The following is a 20,500-nucleotide window of genomic DNA, read 5'->3' on the forward strand; positions in this document are numbered from 1 at the left end:
ATTCATTATTACTATTAAATAAACTAATGTATTCATTATTATTATAAATTAACAAATTCTTCATCTATTACTGGTATAAAAGCATCGTATTAAACTCAGCAGGCTGAGCCAAACTCATAATGTACAACTATGTACATTATCCACATACGTAATCCCTTGTGGGTAAGCCTAAAGAGATAAAAAATCAGAACTTCAAATTTGGGGCATATCTCAAACCCCTCAAAAATGTTTAAACATTGTCATCTCACACCCGTTCGGATGGTCACTATAAAAAAAGAAAAGAAAAGAAAATAGCAAGTGCTAGAAAGAATGCGAAGAAATTGGAACTCTTACACTCTCTTAATGGGAATATAAAATGGTGCAGCTGCTATGGAAAACAGTATGGAGGTTCCTCAAAAAATTAAAAATATTTTGAAGGCCAAGGCAGGAAGAGGATCACTTAAGGCCAGGAGTTTGAGACCAGCCTGAGTGAGTGAGACCCAATTTCTACAAAAGATAGAAATATTAGCCAGGCATGGTGGTGTATGCCTGTAGTCCTAGCTACTTGGGAGGCTGAGGCAGGAGGATTGCCTGAGTCCAGAAGTTGGAGGTTGCAGTGAGCTATGATGATGATGCCACTGAACTCTAACCCAGGCAACAGAGCAAGACTTTAGCTTAAAATAAAATAAAATAAAAATAGAATTACCATATGATCCAGCAGTCTTACTTCTTGGGACATGCATACATCCAAGACAACTGAAAATAGCATCTTGAACAAATGTTTATACAACCATGTTCATTGTAACATTATTTACCACAGCCAAGAGATATAAGCAACCTAAATGTCCACCAACGGATGGATACAGAAAATGTGGTGTGTGTATATAAGGAATACAGTAGTTGCCCCCATATCTGCGGTTTTACTTTCAGATATTTCAGTTCCCCAAAGTACAGCACAGTAAGATACTTGAGAGAGAGAGAAAGAGACTACATTCACATACTCTTATTATAGTATATTGTTATAATTGTCTTATTATTGTTAATCTCTTACTATGCCCCTAATATATAAATTAAACTATATCATGGATATGTATATATAGGAAAAAAAACAGAGTATATATAGGGTTCAGTACTATTGTAGTTTTTGGCACCCACTGAGGGTGGTCCTGGAACATTTACCCCACAGAAAAGGGGAAACTACTGTATTATCCAGTTTTAAAAAAGAAATCCTGCCATATACAACAACATGGGTGAACCTTGAGGACCTCATGCTAAGTGAAATAAACCGATCACAGAAAAGACAAATTCTGCATGATTCTACTTAGATGAGGTATCCAGAGGAGCCAAACTCATAGAAACAAAGTAGAATGGAGGTTGCCAGGGGCTGGGGGGAAACAAAGAGTTGGTTTTTAATGAGTATAGAGTTTCAGTTTGACAAGATGAAAAGGTGCACAACAATGTACATACAGTTAACACTTGATGTACTATATACTTAGAAATGGTTAAGATGGCAAATTTTATGGTATATGTAAATGTCATTTCTTTTAAACATGAACTTATGTTTACTTTTTGTTGTTGTTTTTTTTTTTTTTTAGAGACAGGGTCTCCCTCTATTGCCCAGACTAGAGTACAGTGGCATCATAGCTCACTGTAACTTCCAACACCTGGGCTCAAGCAATCCTCCTGCCTCAGCCTCCCGAGTAGCTGGGACTACAGGCATGCACCACCACACCCAGCTAATTTTTTAAAAATTGTTTTGTAGAGACAGGATCTTGCTATGTTGCCCAGGCTGGTCTCAAACTCCTGGGCTCAAGGGATCCCTCCACCTAGGCCTCCCAAAGTGCTAGGATTACAGGTGTGAGCCACTGCGTCCAGCCATTTTACTTGTAAGTATAAACACTAAAATATTTTACCATCACCCTTTACCTAATTTTGCTTTTATGTGAAACTTTTAAAATTGTATAAATGAGCTCCAATGACTAGGTCTTCACATTGTTGAAATCCCATTATCAGCAACTTTAAAAGAAAGTGAATTAATATAGTTTATAACTTGAGTTAATATACTTTATAACTTATAAGGAATTATCTAAGTTTATCAAGCAATATATCAGAAAAATGAATCACTGCCCTGGGCTTTATTTAAAAAAAAAAATCTTACCTATGCCATTCATTCATGCCAAAATTCTGAACCTCACCCTGCTGTTTCTCACAACCTGCCCAACAGCTTGGCTTTTAACAAGCTCTTACTGATGTTCTCTTTCCTACAGATTTAGCAAATCATATGGAGCTATATACTCCTACAACTACTTACCAAACAAAAGTGACCCATACCAATAGGAACTTCTGACCACAGAACTCCCACCATTCATTTTTATTTTCTTTCCTACATTTAGGGTGAACACTCTAATATACCGTAACTGGGTTTAGCCATAACTAATTTTGAGTTTACTGAAGGAATGGCTTTTATTGCATAATTATCTTAACATATGTATAAAAACATGCACTTTGAAAAACAGAAAGGACAAAGCACCATTCCAACTATTTTGTACTCCAGCATTTAATATGCTGCTCTCTAGACAGAGGCAATTCTCACAAGGGCTGAATGAAACAACCTCACGTGTCATGACTTGGTTCTGGGTTAAGGGAGAGTAAGAAGAAATGAAGGAAAGCTAGTAGAATGTTCAGAGAGCACTGGTGCCTTTGTTTGGGAGTTTATCTTGTAATCAAAGAACAGCCTCCATCACCTTCATCAAAACAAACAGCCATCACAGCGTACAGATTATGGCCTTCCTCAGGGGAAAGGCCAGCGACCTGAAGGCAGACTCAGCCACACCTACTTCCTAAGAAGTCGGATCATAAATATAAAATTCTACCCTGCAAAAAGGCAGGAAAGTCAATGGTATTTTTATAAGAATTAACTGGAACTGATCTGTGGAGTCCTTCAGACTAGAACATATGAACACTACGAACTTCTTTCTCAAGAGTTACTTGCTGAGAAAGCCCGTGGAATTGACAGGTTGTAGGTTGGGGCAGGCTAGAAAAGAAAATTACCAACAAAATCTTTGAAAGAAACGTCAATGCAAGGACTTCCTTTTCATAAGAGAGTGATTGAATGAGGAGTGGGGATGTTTGAATGGCCCAGTTGGGTCAGAATAGGGGATGTTACCACACTGGAACTAGAGAGGGTACCAGGTCTTATGCTAGTTCCACCCAAAATTTACTTCTGAGAACACTGGCTGAGGTGAGCCACAGGGTATTTACTTTCTTTTCTAAGTGAAGAGGGTTTTATTTATTTTTTAAGTTAACAAAAATAAATAAAAGTCTAAGCCAGGAGCAGAGGCTACGCCTATAATCCTGGCACTCAGGGAGGCCAAGGTGGGAGGATAGCTTGAGGTCAGGATTTCAAGACCAACCTGAGCAAGAGGGAGACCTGTCTCTACCAAAAATAGAAAAAAATTAGCTGGGCATGGTGGCGCATGCCTGTAGTCCCAGCTACTCAGGAGGCTGGGGCGGGAGGATTGCTTATGCCCAGAAGTTTGAGGTTGCAGTGAGCTAAGATGATACCACTATACTCTAGCCTGGGCAACAGAGTGAGACTCTGTCTCAAAAAATAAAAAAATAAAAATAAAAATAAAAAAGACATATTAGAAGTTAAAGTATAGAGAAAGAACTAAGTTAAAAAATTATGAAAAAGTGTGTTCTTTTGTAAATTGTAACTCACGAATTAGAGTGATATTGCTACTACAAAATGTATTTTTGTAAATAAAGAAAAATAAATGTAATATTATCAGAGGAATATGAAACACATACTATCACTTCTTTCCAACCACTGTGAAGTAACAGACAGTAGGAGAGACAGTTACCCATTTGGCAAATATATTGCTAGGAAAGCGAATTCTGTTTACCTAATTTGACAGTGAACTATATATGGTTGGGCATTTTAACGTGGCATTAAAAGTTTTATTGCAAATTCATTTCCTCCCTGAATGCCATTGGCATATACCCCTTACATGGGATATGCTCTTACCCAGTGTCACCCAATGGGAAAACACACCCTACGAATCAAAAACTAAAATGATGTGCCAGTTTTAAATGACTTTCAAAATACAGTAACATAATAAAACATGTAAATGACACCAGAGATTCTGACATCTGCAAATTTGAGTTTCTAACATCTGAAGGACAAAAATACAGTGAGGGTCAGGATCATTACATTTTCTTCTATTTTCCTTTCCTTGATCAAAGATCAAGGCCAGCACTATGGCTCACACCTGTAATCCTAGCACTTTGGGAGGCCAAGGCGGGAGGGGATCACTTGAGGCCAAGAGTTGGAGATCAGCCTTAGCAAGAATGACACCCCGTCTCTACAAAAAAAAAATAGAAAAACTAGTCGGGTGTGGCAGCACGTGCCTGTAGTCCCAGCTACTTGGGAGCCTGAGGTGGGAGGATCACTTGAGCACGGTAGTTTGAGGTTGCAGTGAGCTATGATGACCCCAATGCACCCTAGCCCAGTAGACAGAGTGAGATTCTGTCTCAGGAGGAAAAAAAAAAGGATCAACCCACAAAATATAAGCTCTTAAAATAATCACTCTTATTTTATACAACCCAAAGATCCAAATTTTTTCATCAGTCACTCTGTTACTTAATTTACATTGACTCTGTTCTCTGATTACCTAACCGATACTCACTTACATACACATACCTATGTTTATATGCACACATGTCATAGTGCTCACATATGTGTAATTAAAACAGGCTTAAAATATGCAAACAGAGAAAAGAGACTAGAAAATTTTGATCCCTGAAGAAGTAAAAATATTCTGAAAATGGAGATAATAGACTAAAAAAATCATGATAGAGAATTTGGTTTCAGTTTAAATAAATGATAATGTATGCAAAGCTGCCTAAAATATCCTCTGGAGCAAAAATCTTGTTAATCATTGTTGCCTACAGGAAGATAAAGAGGGTGTCTTGGTCTAAAAGTTTCCCAAACTATGGCTGGCAGGTCAAATTCAGCCCTGGGCTTGTTACTGTATGTCCCCAAGCTCAGAGCGGTTTTTATATTTTTAAACAGCTTAAAATACAAAACAAAGAGTATGGAACAGCAAAGGCATGTGGCCCACATATCCTAACATATTTGCTATCCTAAGATACTTAAACTACTTAATTTACTATCTGGCCCTTTATTAGAAAAAGTCTATGGACCAATACCTGTGCAACAACCTCAGAAGTATGACAATAAAGGTGAGTTCCTAAAAGTCAGAACAAACCATAAAGAATCACTGCTCATTTACCCCAAGAAGTGGTTCCACTAAGTCAAAACCAAGAGAGTGAAATTGTAAATTACACTGTTTTCAGACTCCCTTCACATAACACATCTTCTTCACCAAAAAACAAAGTCTGCAATACTAACTTTTACTATCAAAATAAACACTAACCTAACTATTAAAATAACAAAAGCAGAATGATCTTAGGTATTTATAATTTGGTAACATTAATGCATTTCAAACACTCAGACAAAATTGGCATCCAATGCAAGAAAAAGTGGCAAAGTCAATTAAATTTACAACAAAAGCAAGTCTTCTGAGTTAAAGCAAATGAATTATAGACATTTCTTTCGAAAATATTACTTCTATATTTAATTTAACACTGCATTCAAACTGATAATCACTGAGAGTCATCAAGTCAATTTAGACATTTCCATATTATTTTGGATTTTAATTTTAGAACATAGAGTTTTAAAGCTGCCATTTACTATAAAATGGGGGAGTTTTTATTTCTCTAAATACTATTTAAGTTAAATAGAAAATATTTTATTCTTTTTCTTTGGAAGGTTCCTATGATATACAGATACTCAATTTGTAAGTTCTTATTTCCTCCGCTGCAGCAAATATTCTAAGACTGAAATAGCACATGATGGCAAAGAAAACGGGACAACCAGGAAAGATCCTCTAGGACTACTTTGCTTGCTTCAAGAAGGAGTTAGGCAACTCCTAGTGTGGCAAAGAAGTTGATAGCATCAGATCCCAGGGCTATGCCCATATGTCTTTAGCATATGGCCTACAGGTAAATGCCTAATCTTTGATAGCCCAAATTTAAGGTGAGATTTAGGCTCTTATCAATGCAAACTTTATGTGGTTTTGTTTTTTTGTCTTTCAATGCCACCTTTAGACCTAGGCAAGAAAATCCCCTTTCTGAAAGCCCTGGGCTTTAGAAGGCATCCATAGTGCAAGGAGCCCATTCAAAGTGCTAAGGGGACATAAGGGGATAAGCCCAGCTGGAGCCATCCCTTGTGTACCCCATGATTTCAAGTACCTGTGACCCTCGATTTCCATGGCTAAATCACTACAAGTCCATTTCCAGGGTCTGAGAGGCTCTTCTCCTGGGTCTGTCGTCTGGAAGCCAGACTGGACTAACCTGCCCTACTGGTGTGCACATTATGAGACCTAGGCAAGGTCAAAAGAGAGCTGTTTGGAAGGGGTTGTTGGGCCTTGGACATGTGGGCAGCAGAAGCCACACTATGTACGAGTTGAGTCACAGACTGGGGACCAGCTCTCCTTGTGTTGCTTCTTTCTGACACAAAACTCCTAGTTATCTAAGACTGAAAAATAAAAAGCTAGCCTCCCAGGCCATTATGAAAATGTATTTGGTCAAATAAGAGCCTAGAACCTTTTTCTTTTCTTTCTTTTTTTTTTTTTTTCTGGAGACAGAGTCTCTCTTTGTTGCCCAGGCTAGAGTGAGTGCTGGGGTGTCAGCCTAGCTCACAGCAACCTCAAACTCCTGGGCTCAAGCGATCCTACTGCCTCAGCCTCCCGGGTAGCTGGGACTACAGGCACGCACCACCATGCCTGGCTAATTTTTTTATATATATATTTTAGTTGGCCAGATAATTTCTTTCTATTTTTAGTAGAGATGGGGTCTTATTCTTGCTCAGGCTGGTCTCGAACTCCTGACCTCGAGCGATCCACCCGCCTCGGCCTCCCAGAGTGCTAGGACTACAGGCGTGAGCCATCACATCCGGCCTAGAACCTTTTTCACTTAGCAGTTTGTTATCTTGCTTTACATCTGACATAATTACATATACGGCATGCAGGGGGCCCACAGTGTTCAGAGTGGACTCAGTTCTCATACGGTCACCCCCCACCTCTCATGCTGCAAAGACATTCTGCTTTCTCAGCTCCTAAATCCCACGTGGGAAGCTTATCTAGGAATGTGATGTTTTATGTAAGTTCTAAGATTCAGGCTTTCTTTTTGGTTTACCTAGTTTCCCATCCGTATCACAGGGGGGAAAAGTTAATCGATCATCATAAAACTAAATAAAACAGAATTTCCAGGCATTCCACCTAAATGCCTCTGAGCATGAAAGGGCACCATGGGTGAGAAATGGCTACAGGGAGAGAGGGTTTGTTTTCATAGCTCCAGGGTGGATAGCTGTGAGCCCAGGTAGGTTACATACAAATCCTTCCATTTGAACATCAAGGATAACTTTTTGTGCTAGATTATTTGAACCATCCAATGCTTAAGTCTCCCAGTCATATTCCCAATATCAACCAAAGTTAATAATTTATTGAACACTTACTATGGGTCAGGCACCTTGACATACATTCTCTCATTTAACCCTCATCATCTGGGAAATAAAGGCATAGAGAGGTTAAGGTCTCACAGCTGGTAAGTGGCTGAGACTTAAGCCTGGCTTTATATGACTCTAAAATCTATGCTCCAACAAATGTCTAAAAATTCCCATATTTTTAAATATATAATTTTTTTTAAAAATGTGAGAGAAAGAAGAATGCCTTATCTCTAGCATTAGAATAAGCAGTTGGAATGGCTATATTATCTATACAAAGAAAAAAAAAAATATATATATATAAACTATTTTCCTTATTCTTATACATAAATAAAAACTTCACAGGGCTAGTGTTTTGTGCATTAAATAATGAAATATATAGCGACCTTTTCTGGATATAAAGATGTTTTCCTTCTTCTACCCAAATAAGAGTCCAAAAAAATCTCTTAATGAAAAGGTGCCTCCCAGAAAGAAAAAATCACCAGTCATTTATGAATTGAGCCCAAAACTAGAATTGGGAAAAAAAATAACAGTATCACACCACAAAAAATTAATATACCTAGAAAATGACAATGAAATCATTGCTGCCACTGTAACCCTAGTGCCCTATTGGATGATGGGGCAGAACTGTCAAAGTTCTCTAAAAAGTTTTTTGGTCAGAAAATAAAAACAAAAACCTTGACTTCTACCTAAGTGCTGACCTCATTCAATAGTTTTTCAATGATAATTTGGAAACAGTCAATAAATAAAATATATCTTTCTGGTTGACTTTCACTGAAATCTATGATTAATTGCCATTCCCAACAGAAATACCACCTTCAGCTCTGAAGAGAACCATTTGCATTACCTTTCGCAAGAAATGCTCTAGATATACATTCTTTGGTTCCAAGTTTAAGAAGTACTTTGCCCAACTTTTAAAACTTCTATGTTTATTACACATTTGATAACCAATCCTAAAAATAAGTTATTACAATAAGAAGTAAAGATTCTCAAGAGGCAATATTGTCCATCAATATGCCTTGGGATACACAATGTCCCTTAAGTCAACGAGAGCAGAACCGAGTCCTGGGGAGGCAGTAGCCACGCTTATATAGTGTCCTGGCCATTGGGGTCCTATGTCTGTAGAAAGACTTGTTCTCAAGGTGAGTTATGTAATCTCTGCTTATTGCCTGGAGAGCTTGTTTTAAGGGAGGGGAGGGAGAGGGGACAATCTGTCAAGGATCGTTTGGCTGCAATGCTGCCCGAAGGCAGGGGCGTGGATTCTATGGCAGCTCCAGCGACAGAGTCTGGGCCACTTTCAACGTCTTTGGAGTTCAGTCGCCATCACTACTGTATTTGGCCACAGAAAGGAGGGGCTGTTCCAATCTTCCTTACAATTACCGCCCTAATTATTACATTATACTTTCACAATTTAATCCCTTTATTTGCCTCACTGCATTTTTGGGGCTAAGTAAGCACCACAGTGTGACGCCTGATGATGTAGCTAGCAGGGTAGCCTGACGGACGGCTGCCCAGCTGCCAGCTACAAGCACAGCCAGGTGGGCAAGTCCAGAGTGCTAATCTGGACAGTGACATCTCTGTCTCCTGCTCAAAATCCTTGAAACTTGCTCTCTCCAATATGGAGTAAAACTGAACACATACATCAATGCCAAGAATCACCCTGTGCTTTGCTCTGTTAAGCTTTTGGTAGCATTTCACTAGCCTAAAGAATAATCATGCATAGAATTCCAATCGTTCTATTCTAATTATTGCTCAGTAAATAACTATTGCATAGCCATTACTATCTAAGCTTCATGATTTTTTTCAAATAACTGTCAGGAAATTTTTTCACATAGTTGTTCTGTCTTCACAAAACATGCTGAAGACCCAAGAGTTTAATGCCCCCACCCTAAAGAGTTGGTATTCCCTTAAGGCAGAAGACATTTGTCCAGGGAATTTGCCTCAATCTACAACCTTTGGGAACACAGCCTTAATAAAATATTGGTAAGATGAAACTCCAAGCCAGCATGCTGCCTGACTCACAGTAGGTTCTCAGTAAATATTTGTTGAATAAATGGGAGTGGTTTTCACATTGAGAACCTCTTGTTTATATTAACATACACAGTACTTGTTCATTTACCCCAAAATATTTGCTTATCTTTGTGTAGTTAGACCCAGAGCTGTGTAAACTGATTTAACAAAATCAAATTACTAACAGTTTAAATTTCATATACTCTGTAACCATAAGGATTATAAGACTGTTGAACAATGGCTGGTAATAACCCAAAGATTTGAGGTGTATTTTCATTCTCAAGTTTTGCCATGTTAGTAAATAGGAAGAAGACATTTCTCAAACGCCCTAAAGTGAATACAAAGCCTTGTGTCTAGACCACCACTGTTTTTAGCTTTCTCACTTTACATGTGATTTTATATTTCGTTTTACTCTTAAGCATCCTGAGCAGTAGGTATTAATACCTTCCATTTATGGATAATGATAAAGAAAATAAAGATTCAGTGGATGAAGGATTTTTAGAAGAAAATACTAATAAAATACGGCAATAACGAGCCAGAAAATATGAAGATACACTATTAAAATATTTAGGGAATTCATATATACAGCATGCTAACTTGGCTTTATGTTTCTCACTTAAAACTATGTAACTCTATTATGTAAGAGTCTTCAGAAACTGTGTGCTTTAAGTAAACTCTCGTAGCTGAGTTCTCATCAGATCGAGGGAGCTATGTAGCAGACAACACAAAAGCCAGGGGGAGATGGTACAACATTTTCCACTGAGGATAGTCACTAAAATCTTCAGTGAAACTGATTAAGAGTTGCACCGCCAGATGCTCTTAAAAGGGAAGGGTGGGAGACTCCTCTATGTGCAAAGGGCTTCAGACTCACCTTTTGTTAAAATATTTAAAAGAATAAGAGCTTAACAAACATTATTTCTTTTGTACTTTAAAAACTACACATCACAAAGTTATTAAGGGTAGAAGTAAACTGACTTAAGTTATGTAAGATGACAGCGGTCAGCTGTCCGTGGTAAATATCACACTCACATGGTACAGAGCAGTGGTTCTTAAACCTGAGTGAGCATCAGAATCACCTGTAGGGCTTGGTAAAACACGGATCGCTAGGCCCACCCCCAGAAATTCAGACTGAATTCCTACAGCAAGGCAGGGGAATTTGCATGTCTAACAAATGCCCAGGTGATGCTGATACTGTTGGTGCCGCCATACTTTGAGAATCACTGGTGTAGACTGCAGCACAGTATAGTGCAGTGGTTCTTAACCTTGGCTTTGCATTATGGGTAACCTAGGAAGCTTTTAGAAATCCCCCTGGAAGGGAAAATGCATTTCTATAGGCAATAGGTTTCTTAGGCCAAACTAAGATGACGGCCACAGTGTTTTTCTGGCCCGGCCCCCTGGCTAGCCAGACTTCCGGGGAGGCATGAGTCAGCACACTTACGCAACCAAGGTGTTATCTCCTGTGTAAACCCATGCGCTCACGCTTTCCCATGGCACATTGCCACTATTGTTCAGAGCCATATATAAGCGCTCACCATGTTCTCAGCCATGCTTTTCGCCAATGCTGTATCCCCCACCCTGCCCCGACAATAAAGAGTATGTCTCACCTGCCTGCTGCCATCGCCTCTTCTTCCAATTTCTGAAGCCTGTGCCAGAGCACGCGCTAGCCACAGAGCTCCGTCTTCACACCCCCTTACCCTGGCTACACCCAAGACCAACTGATTCAGAATTTGGGGCATGAGCCCTGGCATCAGGATTTTTTTTTTTTAAAGAAAGTCTTCATGTGACTGCAGTGAGCTGGCAAGCTTGAGAACCACTTCTACGTGGAAAGACAGACTTTGTGTCCATAATTGGCTGTTAAGAAGATATATTTTGCAGACTTCTAAGCAGAATCATGAGTGTGCTATAGATCCTCAATAAATAATTATTCTTCCCTTCTCTCATTTTTTTCAAAAGTGAAATCTAATTTTGTGCCAGAATATGTATCTACAGGTTGTCAAATGAGCTGAGTTTCTGTATTGGTGGATTTCTAGTTTAAAGGGGCACATACAAATTTCAGTCATATTTTTCTACATTTTATGTGTGAAATAATGTTATTTATGAATCTGGAAATACATAAAGGTTTGGGTATGCACCACTTAGATACTTTGGAGGTGTATTTTATAATGAGATGTAATTTCATTGGTATAATTTTGAAGTCTTTTTATACTAATTCATTCAAAAGGTGGGAAAAGAAGGAAGATGCGTAGATAATTAAATTTGTCTAGAGCAGTGGTTGTCAAAAGTATGGTCTCAGTACTACAACATCAGCATTTATATTTAGAAACATAAATTCTCAGGCCCCTACCCCATATGTAATGAATGAGAAACTCTGGAGGTCAGACCCAGTAATCTACATTTTAACAAGATTTCCGAGTGATCGTAATGCATGCTCAAGTTTGAGAACCACTGGTCTAAGGTATTTATTACTCCCATGCACCTATAGGAAGAACTAAAGAGGTAAGAAGCATTGTTAATCCAAGGTACATTTGTTCAGTTGCCATACTGATCTGCATTGCTCTAATAATAGCTATGCTCTTTTAAACTCCACCCAAAGCTTATTATCATTGCATCATTAGAGCTTAATAGTGAAAGAAGAATTAATGGATAGGGGGGGAAATCTTCCACTATCAATTTTAATCTATTTCTATATTCTACTCAAGATAGAATTAAGACTATGTAACTTGACTTATGAGGATAAGAACTATAAAAAAAAAAAAAAAAGATCATGATGTGAGGTTGGAAGGGGGCAGGGTATTCCCAGATCCAACACTAACCTTGAATTGTCCTCTTGAAGAAGGCCTTGCAGGCTTCACACGACGCTACCCCATAGTGGTACCCAGACGCGATGTCACCACACACTAAACACAGTCTCTTGGGCATCGAGTTGAGCATGTATTCACACTTGGTCTGGGGATCTTCGACAATGGTGCTGGAGCAGTCATCATACAGTTTCCTGACAGGCCCAGTACCTCCCAGGATAGGAGCAGAAGGGTAGAGAGGTGGCGAGTCAAGTCCGTTCTGATGGCCATTCATGGTTGAACTGTAGCTCCCGCTGGCGTCTGAAGAGCCACCAGGGCTGTGGTGGTTGACGCTGTCCGTCAGGGAGGCCGGGCTGGAGGGTTCCGTCTTGATGAAGGACGAACAGCTGGAATCAATGTGTCGATCTTTGTTTGACATTCTGCAGAGAAGCCTGAGATTTAGGGAGATACAAACAGAGAGAGAAAGAGAAGGAGAGAGTGTCAAATGCAGAAACCAAAAGAGGTAGAAACAAAGAGATGGTGGGAAAAAAAAATAGAGAAAGCAAAAAGGAAAGATAAAAGGAGGGAAAAAATATAGAAGAATTCATATGTTAAAGACACTGCTCTTTGAGAGTGCTTCCTAAGGGCTAGGGATTACACATCATTCATTCTCTAGTCAATATTTCTTGTTCTACAAGAAGGTAATCAGCATAAGGGCATGACAGGGTTACATCAAAGTGCCCAGACAGGCCATAAACAAAAGCTCTAAAGGGTCCAATTGCTTTTTATTTTACCTTTCTCTTGGAGAACCACTGTCAATATCTAAATCAACTGTCTGGATTCTAAATTTGTCAATGGAAGAGGTGGTGATTTGCAAAGTCTATATCATTTCTAAAATTGTATTTTATCCTCACTCTGCCTTTCCTTCCACATGCTGATGCTGCAATCATTTTATTATGAGCAGAATCAAACTTTTATTTTCAAGACCGAACAGATGATCCTAAGCTCTGTAATTACTGTTTGTCAGCATGCTTCCATAAGCATAACTGTGTCTTTTATTGATCTAAAACACATAGGGAATATATCCTCAATCACTTTGTTTCTTTATTTAAATTGCTCTGTTTCATAGCCATTTAGCAATACAGAAAAACATCAAGTATAAAACTCTAGCCAATATTTAAGGATTATTTCCTAGAGCCTGGAAAATTTAGTGAATGATCACCAGCATTGATTAATAAATATGTGCATGCATTTTTGTGTGATTTGCTATTGTTTAAGAGGTGAATTGGTAAAAGCCATTTGAGCCTTCAGTATACATGTGAGTCCATAAATCCGATACTGTACTTTATATTCAGTAAAAGTAGAAATGCATCAAATTTTGTCCTGAAAAAATGAGATTTGTGATGGGTCTACCCACCTGCTTTTTGTCTTTTAATATCATACCTCCTAAAAGGAACTATGATGAAGCATCTGATCTGACAAACTATTTCTCTTATCTAGAAGAAGCACACATCACCTCTCTTTCTTTATTGGACCCATAAGTGATTGAATTTCAGGAAAGGTAATTAGATGAAAAGATATAATTCGTCCTATTTTCTGTCTGTTTAGCCATAGTGCAAAACCCCTTTTAGCAAAGTCTTTACGAACCTTCCGAGAGCCCACTATAGAAAGAAGAGGTGGCAGGCAGATGAGAAAGGGACTTAGATAATTACTTCCCAGTGGAAAGTTGATTTATGGGAATCCCACTGGGTAATGGTCATTCACGAGAATTTGGGGGAGTAGTCACAGGCTAACCAAAGGGATGCAATTATCTCTTTCACAATAAATCTAATGATAGTTCATCCCTGCACAAATTTCGTGCTCTCCTCCAGGTCCTCCTCCTCCTCCCATTGTTCTGTGACTTTAAAATGGAGGAAAACATGGAATTTTCTATCAGGAATGTTCACTTTAACTCTTCCAAGAAGGCAGTCTCAAGAGCAAAGCATTAAGGCAAGAATCTGCCTCTTAACAAAGCTATTTTACTTTGCAAGCTTTGCTCTGCTTTCTAACGTCAAGCAATATCAAGATGTGGAGACGTCAAAGAGGAAGGAGAAAGCCCCCCAAATACCTTCCTGCTCTCGCCCACCCACTTGTGTTGTCCTTTCCTCAAGAACCAGCGCAAGAAAAATATCCCCCTCGCCAGCCTGAACCACAGCGTCCTCTCCCTTCTGCATCTGCTGCCTTGTACCCGTCACTGTTAATGAGTGTTGTAATTAATAGATCGCTCTCCTTGTCTCCCAGCTTGCACTCTGGGCTAAGCACTTCCCTCAAGTCAACGTTTGAAAGAAAGCGGGTCGGCACTGACTTACAGCAGCCCTGTGAATTCCTTTTAATTTAGAGCACTTACACCACCACTTCACTTATTACCTTATAATTACTGGACTGCTCGCACATACATTATGATCTTAGACTAGAGTTAGAAGTTATTAGGGTACTAAACCATGGTTGCTCCCCTTTCCTCTCTCTAGCACTGAATTTCTCACAGCTATGACAATTAACTCTTTCGCCATCTGCCCGCAAAGCACTGTTTTATACTTTTTATTTTTTTCTTCCAGAGAAGAATTGCTCGGAGCTGCTTGATCACAAAACATACCACATTTTCTTCCAGCCCTCTTCTCCCCACCCCCTTTCTCTCTCTTTTTCTGTATCCTCTATTATGTTCACTTTCACCCCAATTCTCTTTCCCTAATGCTTTTTTTTTCTCAGGAACTTCTAAAATTTGCAGAACTCTTGATTTAAGGAGCAAGGCCAGAAATTATCCTCCAATTTATGGAACAGTTATTTACCACGTCACCAAATGTTTATGTATCAAATGCATGTTGTTAAAGTCCCTGAAAAATAGGGACTCTCCATGCAGCTGTTTCATCCAAAACTTGGTTATAACCTGGTGGCAGTAAGGAAATTCAGGACACACAAGCTGCCAGGGGAGTCCTTGGAACAACGGTAATATTTTGTCCTAAACAAGATCTGTCCACTTGACCCATAAATGAAAATGAACAAACTGGATTTGTGCTGTAGGTTGTACATGTTTTTCTCCTGACATGAACTGCTTCCTTAATTAATACCTTTTGCCCGGTGGAAATAATAAAAGTCACAAATTGCCATTTATCAAGCACTTACTACATGCCAGGGACTGAGCTGAGCACTTTACAAACAGTACTTCATTGAATCCCCAAGAAACCTTGAAAGGATGGTATTACTCTTTAGGAAACCGAGCCTCAGCCATTCCAAAACTTGGAGAAGGTCATACAGTTAGGAAGCAAGAGAGCCAGAATTTGAACTCAGGTCTGACTCCAAAGTCCAGAGCAGAAATGCTTTGAAGCTAAGGAGAGTTTTAAATGGTGTTTACTCATTTTTTTAAAATTAGCCAAGCAAGCAGGGTAGAGGTAGCACACAGAGATCTGCTTTTATTTCTCAGCAAGTATATCCACAGCTCACCCAAAAGTGGAAGAGGGCAGAGGGGGCCACCACACTGGCTGCAGGACTGTCCTATTGAATCACCCTCCCCAGGGTTTGGAGTGACGCCTAAACAGATTCTCTGAAAGAACACAGTTGTCTCCTAATTACTACTTAGCTCATTACACTGAACACTTCCTAGACACCATTACATTATAACCTAAAACTACAGCGAGTCTTAATTCTCTCCCTCTTCTGTCTCTGAAATTCTACAGCTCTATTATTCAAGCCTGAAATATTCACAACTATCTATAAATTCAATTGTCAGCTGGTGGGTTTTATTCTAGACTTCACTTCAATCTAAAATTAGAGGCACTAAAATTCACATTAACTCTAAGAGGAATGTAGTGAATAAGACTTTATTTCAAAAGAACACCTTTTTGTCAGAAAGAGCCATTTTCAAGATGATGGCTTTATCTGTAGCCAAAGAGAATAAGCCCAATTCCACATTGTACTGTTAATGCAGAAATTTTAAGTCACATTGGATTAATAAAAATCTAAATTTAGTTAAGAATTATGAATAGAAATAACATGTGTCGAAATATGTGGGAAATATTTATTTTAGAGCCTTAGTATGGTTACTTTTATTTTATTTTAAGAAAAATGAGAAGAACAAGGGAGCAAGACAAGCTACTGTCCAAAAATCTCCGAATGAATACCCTGAGAATAAACTGGAAGGGGAAATAACTGTGTCAAGAATAACATTCAGTTTCTATATAAGACACCAAATTTGAAAAATTAAACAGGCTTCTTGAAATTTCAGTGCTATAACAAGCATTTTTAACACACAGTTTGAGATATAGTCTCAAATAATTCTGATTATCATACTTCAATATAGGAACTTGCTTCCTTAGCTCTGCATATGGGCCAGCCAGGGTAAAAATCCTCTTTGGTGTTAGATACTAACGATCAGACAAATAAAACTTCTTAGCTGGACTATTTAAAGATGTAATTTTTGAAAGTTAATTAAATGTGTGCATATGTGTGCACAGAGAGAGAGAAAGTGAGAGAAAGAATAAGAATCAGTTAAAGTTGCTGTTATAGGGGAAAACAAGATAATCTGGATGTTAATATTCAATTTATATTGTAATTATCAAGCCTAATTATTTTAGGAGATTCTACCTAGATCCAGGTAAATGTGTGATCTTAAATGAATTGCCACGAGTTTAAATTTCCACATGCGTATATAGATGTCCAGAGTGGTGTACATTTTGAAGAAAGGACTTAAGCTTACCCAATACTGCTAATTGTTAAATGTTGCTTTAACAATAATGTTCTATAGGGTTATAAATTATAAATCCTTTCATTGAAATATAAGTTCTTAAGTAACAGCTATCTTTCATCATGTGAGCTTTACACAGAACTTGAAATTATTTGCTACTCTTTATTTCTCCATTTAGAAAAACAGGGAAATAGAGAAAAGGGTGCGTAGAAGTTTCATAAGGAACATGTGTGTACAGGTCGTCTTAGACCTTCCTGATTGTTATACTAAGGCAAGATGATCTGCAACTCTTATTATACTCATACCAGTGATGGATACCTTCATAGGCTAAACAAATGTCAACTAAAGAAGTCACCATTTGCTTTTCTTCTTTGTCATTCTCCAGGGCCTGAAAAAGTACTCTTCATAACTGAAAATTCCAAACGCTTTAAAATTTTATTTCCACTACTTTTGTGTAAGAACACTGAAGCCAGCACACCTGCAAGTTTACAAACACAGAGAGATAAGAGTCCTCATTTCCTTTCACCAAATCACAGAATTTCAGGGTTAGAAAGGAAGGTTATCAAGTCACACCACCTATTCACTGTTTTCAAGATAGAAATGAATTTATGGCGATTGGTTCGTTTGCTACCTTCTGAAATCACCAGATTAAATATTTAAGTACTTTTGTTTAAAGAAATAAAAAGCTCTTAGTAGTGTACAGGGGTTTCTTTTTTTCTTTTTCTTTTCTTTCTTTCTTCTTCTTCTTCTTTTTTTTTTTTTTAATGCTTTTAGGAAAAACCCTCCAGACTAATGCTGCAGCTCCCAGAGGTACTGCCTTCAGAGCCCATGACCCCAGCAGCTCCCATGGCAGCCTGAGTTACAACTTCAAGCACGCTACTTTACAATGAGCTTTCTTTCCCCCCCCTGCTTCAACTAATTGCACTCTCGTAAAGTGGCAAAATGTGAATCACTTAGTAACAAAATGGGCACCAGCTGCTATTGTCAGAGAATGGTGATGCTGAAGAAAGGGAAAGCAACCGAATGAAGTGTCATGTCAGAAATCAACGGTGCAACGTGTGATTTGAGAAAACATGACTACTTTACAGAGACAGGGTGTCATTATGGCATCACAGTAATACGATGCTTTGACAACTGCTGGGTCTAACATATCATCATTGCATTAAGGTACACTGGCTTAGTTGGGGAAAGAAGAGAAAGGATTTTTTCTTTTAATAAGAAATATCTTAAGGTCTGCCTGGTTAACCTAACAGAAGGAGATCATTAATTGTAAAGGAAGAATTGTAAATTCTGACCCATATATGCTTAAGAAGACAAAAACACATGGGCACACATATGCACACACACTTACGTGTAATTTTAAGGCCTTCTTTAATAAACATTGAGGCCCATCTGATAGAATAGATTTCTGTTCTGAATAACAGGATCATAATCATTTAGTAACGCTACTTCTTGATTCTTTGAACAAATAAATTGTGCATTTGGTCCAAACAACTCTTTCTAACTAATTCCATCAAGAACAAGAGTAAAGAAACAGCTGCCCCCAAAGCCGGTGGCTGAGTTGCTGACAAGAGACGTAGCTATGTAGTGTGGAGACGAGGAGCTGGCCCCTTAAAAAAAACAAATTAGAGCCTCTATCTAAGCCAACAGCTCTCCCAACTCTATAAAAGGGCGTCCACTATACCAAAAAAGGAAATTCAGGACAAATAAACAAGAGACTTTCAACTCACTTCTGGCTGATTATTGAAAGGAAAGTGCCCCATGAATTGTAACTTCATACTTAATGACTAAACCCTTACCAGGAAAGACCTCCCTGAAACCCTGTCTGTTCTGGGGGTTCTAGAGTTCAATGGTCCTTTCCTATTCAATTTAGCTCTGACATTACTTTGATCAACTATCCTGGTTTTAGTACTGCAAGCCCAGTCCCAGGTAAACGAGGATGGTCGGTCACCCACTCTGAAATACAGAGATCCCTATGGAACCCTATGTCTCCACTCCTGCTGTGAAACCTAAAACAAGAGAAGGGAAATGGAGACAATTCATTTCCAGCAAAGAAGGCCCAGAAAAATGGCAAGAAAAATGTACTAATAAGAGTGACTAAACTAATGAGGACTAGGGGGTGTTGTAAGGATATATGAGTTAGAAAATGCCTGTAGACACACCAGCATCCCATTTTACTATGCCGCGCAAGCTGGAGACGAATACTGATTGCCTTAAGTTATCCAGACTATTTTAGATGTAGGAAATTGCAGTTGCTTCAATTTGTATGGCCAGGTGATTTCTTATGCTCCCTGGTTGATAAACTTTATTAATGGGAAAAGAAATGGTCCTGCAATATCACAATGTGTTGCACATTATGATTGTTGACAGTTTCTGTATTTAAGGATTCGATCTGATGCAGAGGCGCTTAGTAGTGTAATTTATCCTTAGCTTGTTTTCTTGGACCTATTTCAATCTGGGGGGTAAGCACCTCTTGTTTATAGCTCTAAATACAGTAAGTGAGCTACTGAGAAATCAATAAACCTGTTAAATACATAATAATGCTGGGTAATTGCATACATGATGTTTTACATAATTAACTGTCTGAGCTTTTCTTTAATATAATGGGCACTCATGTAATATAGAGTAGCTATAAGTCTATAAAATATACACAGTTTATATGAACCATGATTCTGCTTAAAACTCTGGCTAATCATCTACATCGGCTTTGAAGAGAGAGCTCTCCTCCCTCCACTGCCAAGTCCAAATCAATTCTTATGACATTACTTTATAACTAACATGATATTTAACTGATGATGGCTATTAGCTATTATACAGATTGCATTCAAAGATTGTAACAGTAGGGGGGAAATATCATTTAGTTTAAACAAACTTCTGCCATGTAATCAATATTATTGAGGCAAATTAAGTGTTTTAACAAGTGTGTATATTTGCCCTAATGCAGCTTAATTAACTATGTGCTCACAACTGCTCAACTACACAACAACTATGGATCTTAAAAGAGAATCTAAAAAGAAACAAAACTCCTACTCAGAAACTCAGACGTATAACAGATTTTATCTCTGATCCCAAAAAATATTTCTTGCTTTACACAAGTTACTCTCACTGGAACTAAAAGCCTAAGAACAACAAGGGCTTTGGAAGAGTGTACCCTATAGTCAACCCACTTGAAGTAGTAAATGTTCTAATAATGTTGGCTGGGTAACCACACTCAAGGTAGAGTGAAACAGCCCCTGGCAACAGTGGGGACCACTGCTAAAAAGGAAGGTTTGTATGGGGTAAAAAAATCTACATAAGATAAATCATCAAAATGAAGCTTACGATTTATGCTGAATGTAACATTTATTCCGTCTTAGAGATTTACTATGCCATGAGCAGACCTCCTCCGCAGTAAGCTTGCTAGAGAAAAGAAATAGTCTCCTACTTCTACAAATCTCTGGTCTTTCAAAC

At 38.4% G+C, this 20,500-nt stretch overlaps 1 protein-coding gene across 1 annotated transcript in view; it reads right to left on the reverse strand.

Annotated features, from left to right (window-relative positions):
• LOC123626785 (estrogen-related receptor gamma-like) overlaps positions 1-20,500 on the reverse strand; it is a 69,335-nt gene that overhangs the window by 12,350 nt on the left and 36,485 nt on the right. Inside the window, exon 2 of the mRNA XM_045536017.1 lies at positions 12,370-12,785. Within this exon, the coding sequence (XP_045391973.1) occupies positions 12,370-12,785 (416 nt within the window). The remainder of the gene's footprint in view (positions 1-12,369; positions 12,786-20,500) is intronic.

Source organism: Lemur catta, chromosome 23 (genome assembly GCF_020740605.2).
Source record: "Lemur catta isolate mLemCat1 chromosome 23, mLemCat1.pri, whole genome shotgun sequence".
Lineage (NCBI taxonomy): Eukaryota > Metazoa > Chordata > Mammalia > Primates > Lemuridae > Lemur > Lemur catta.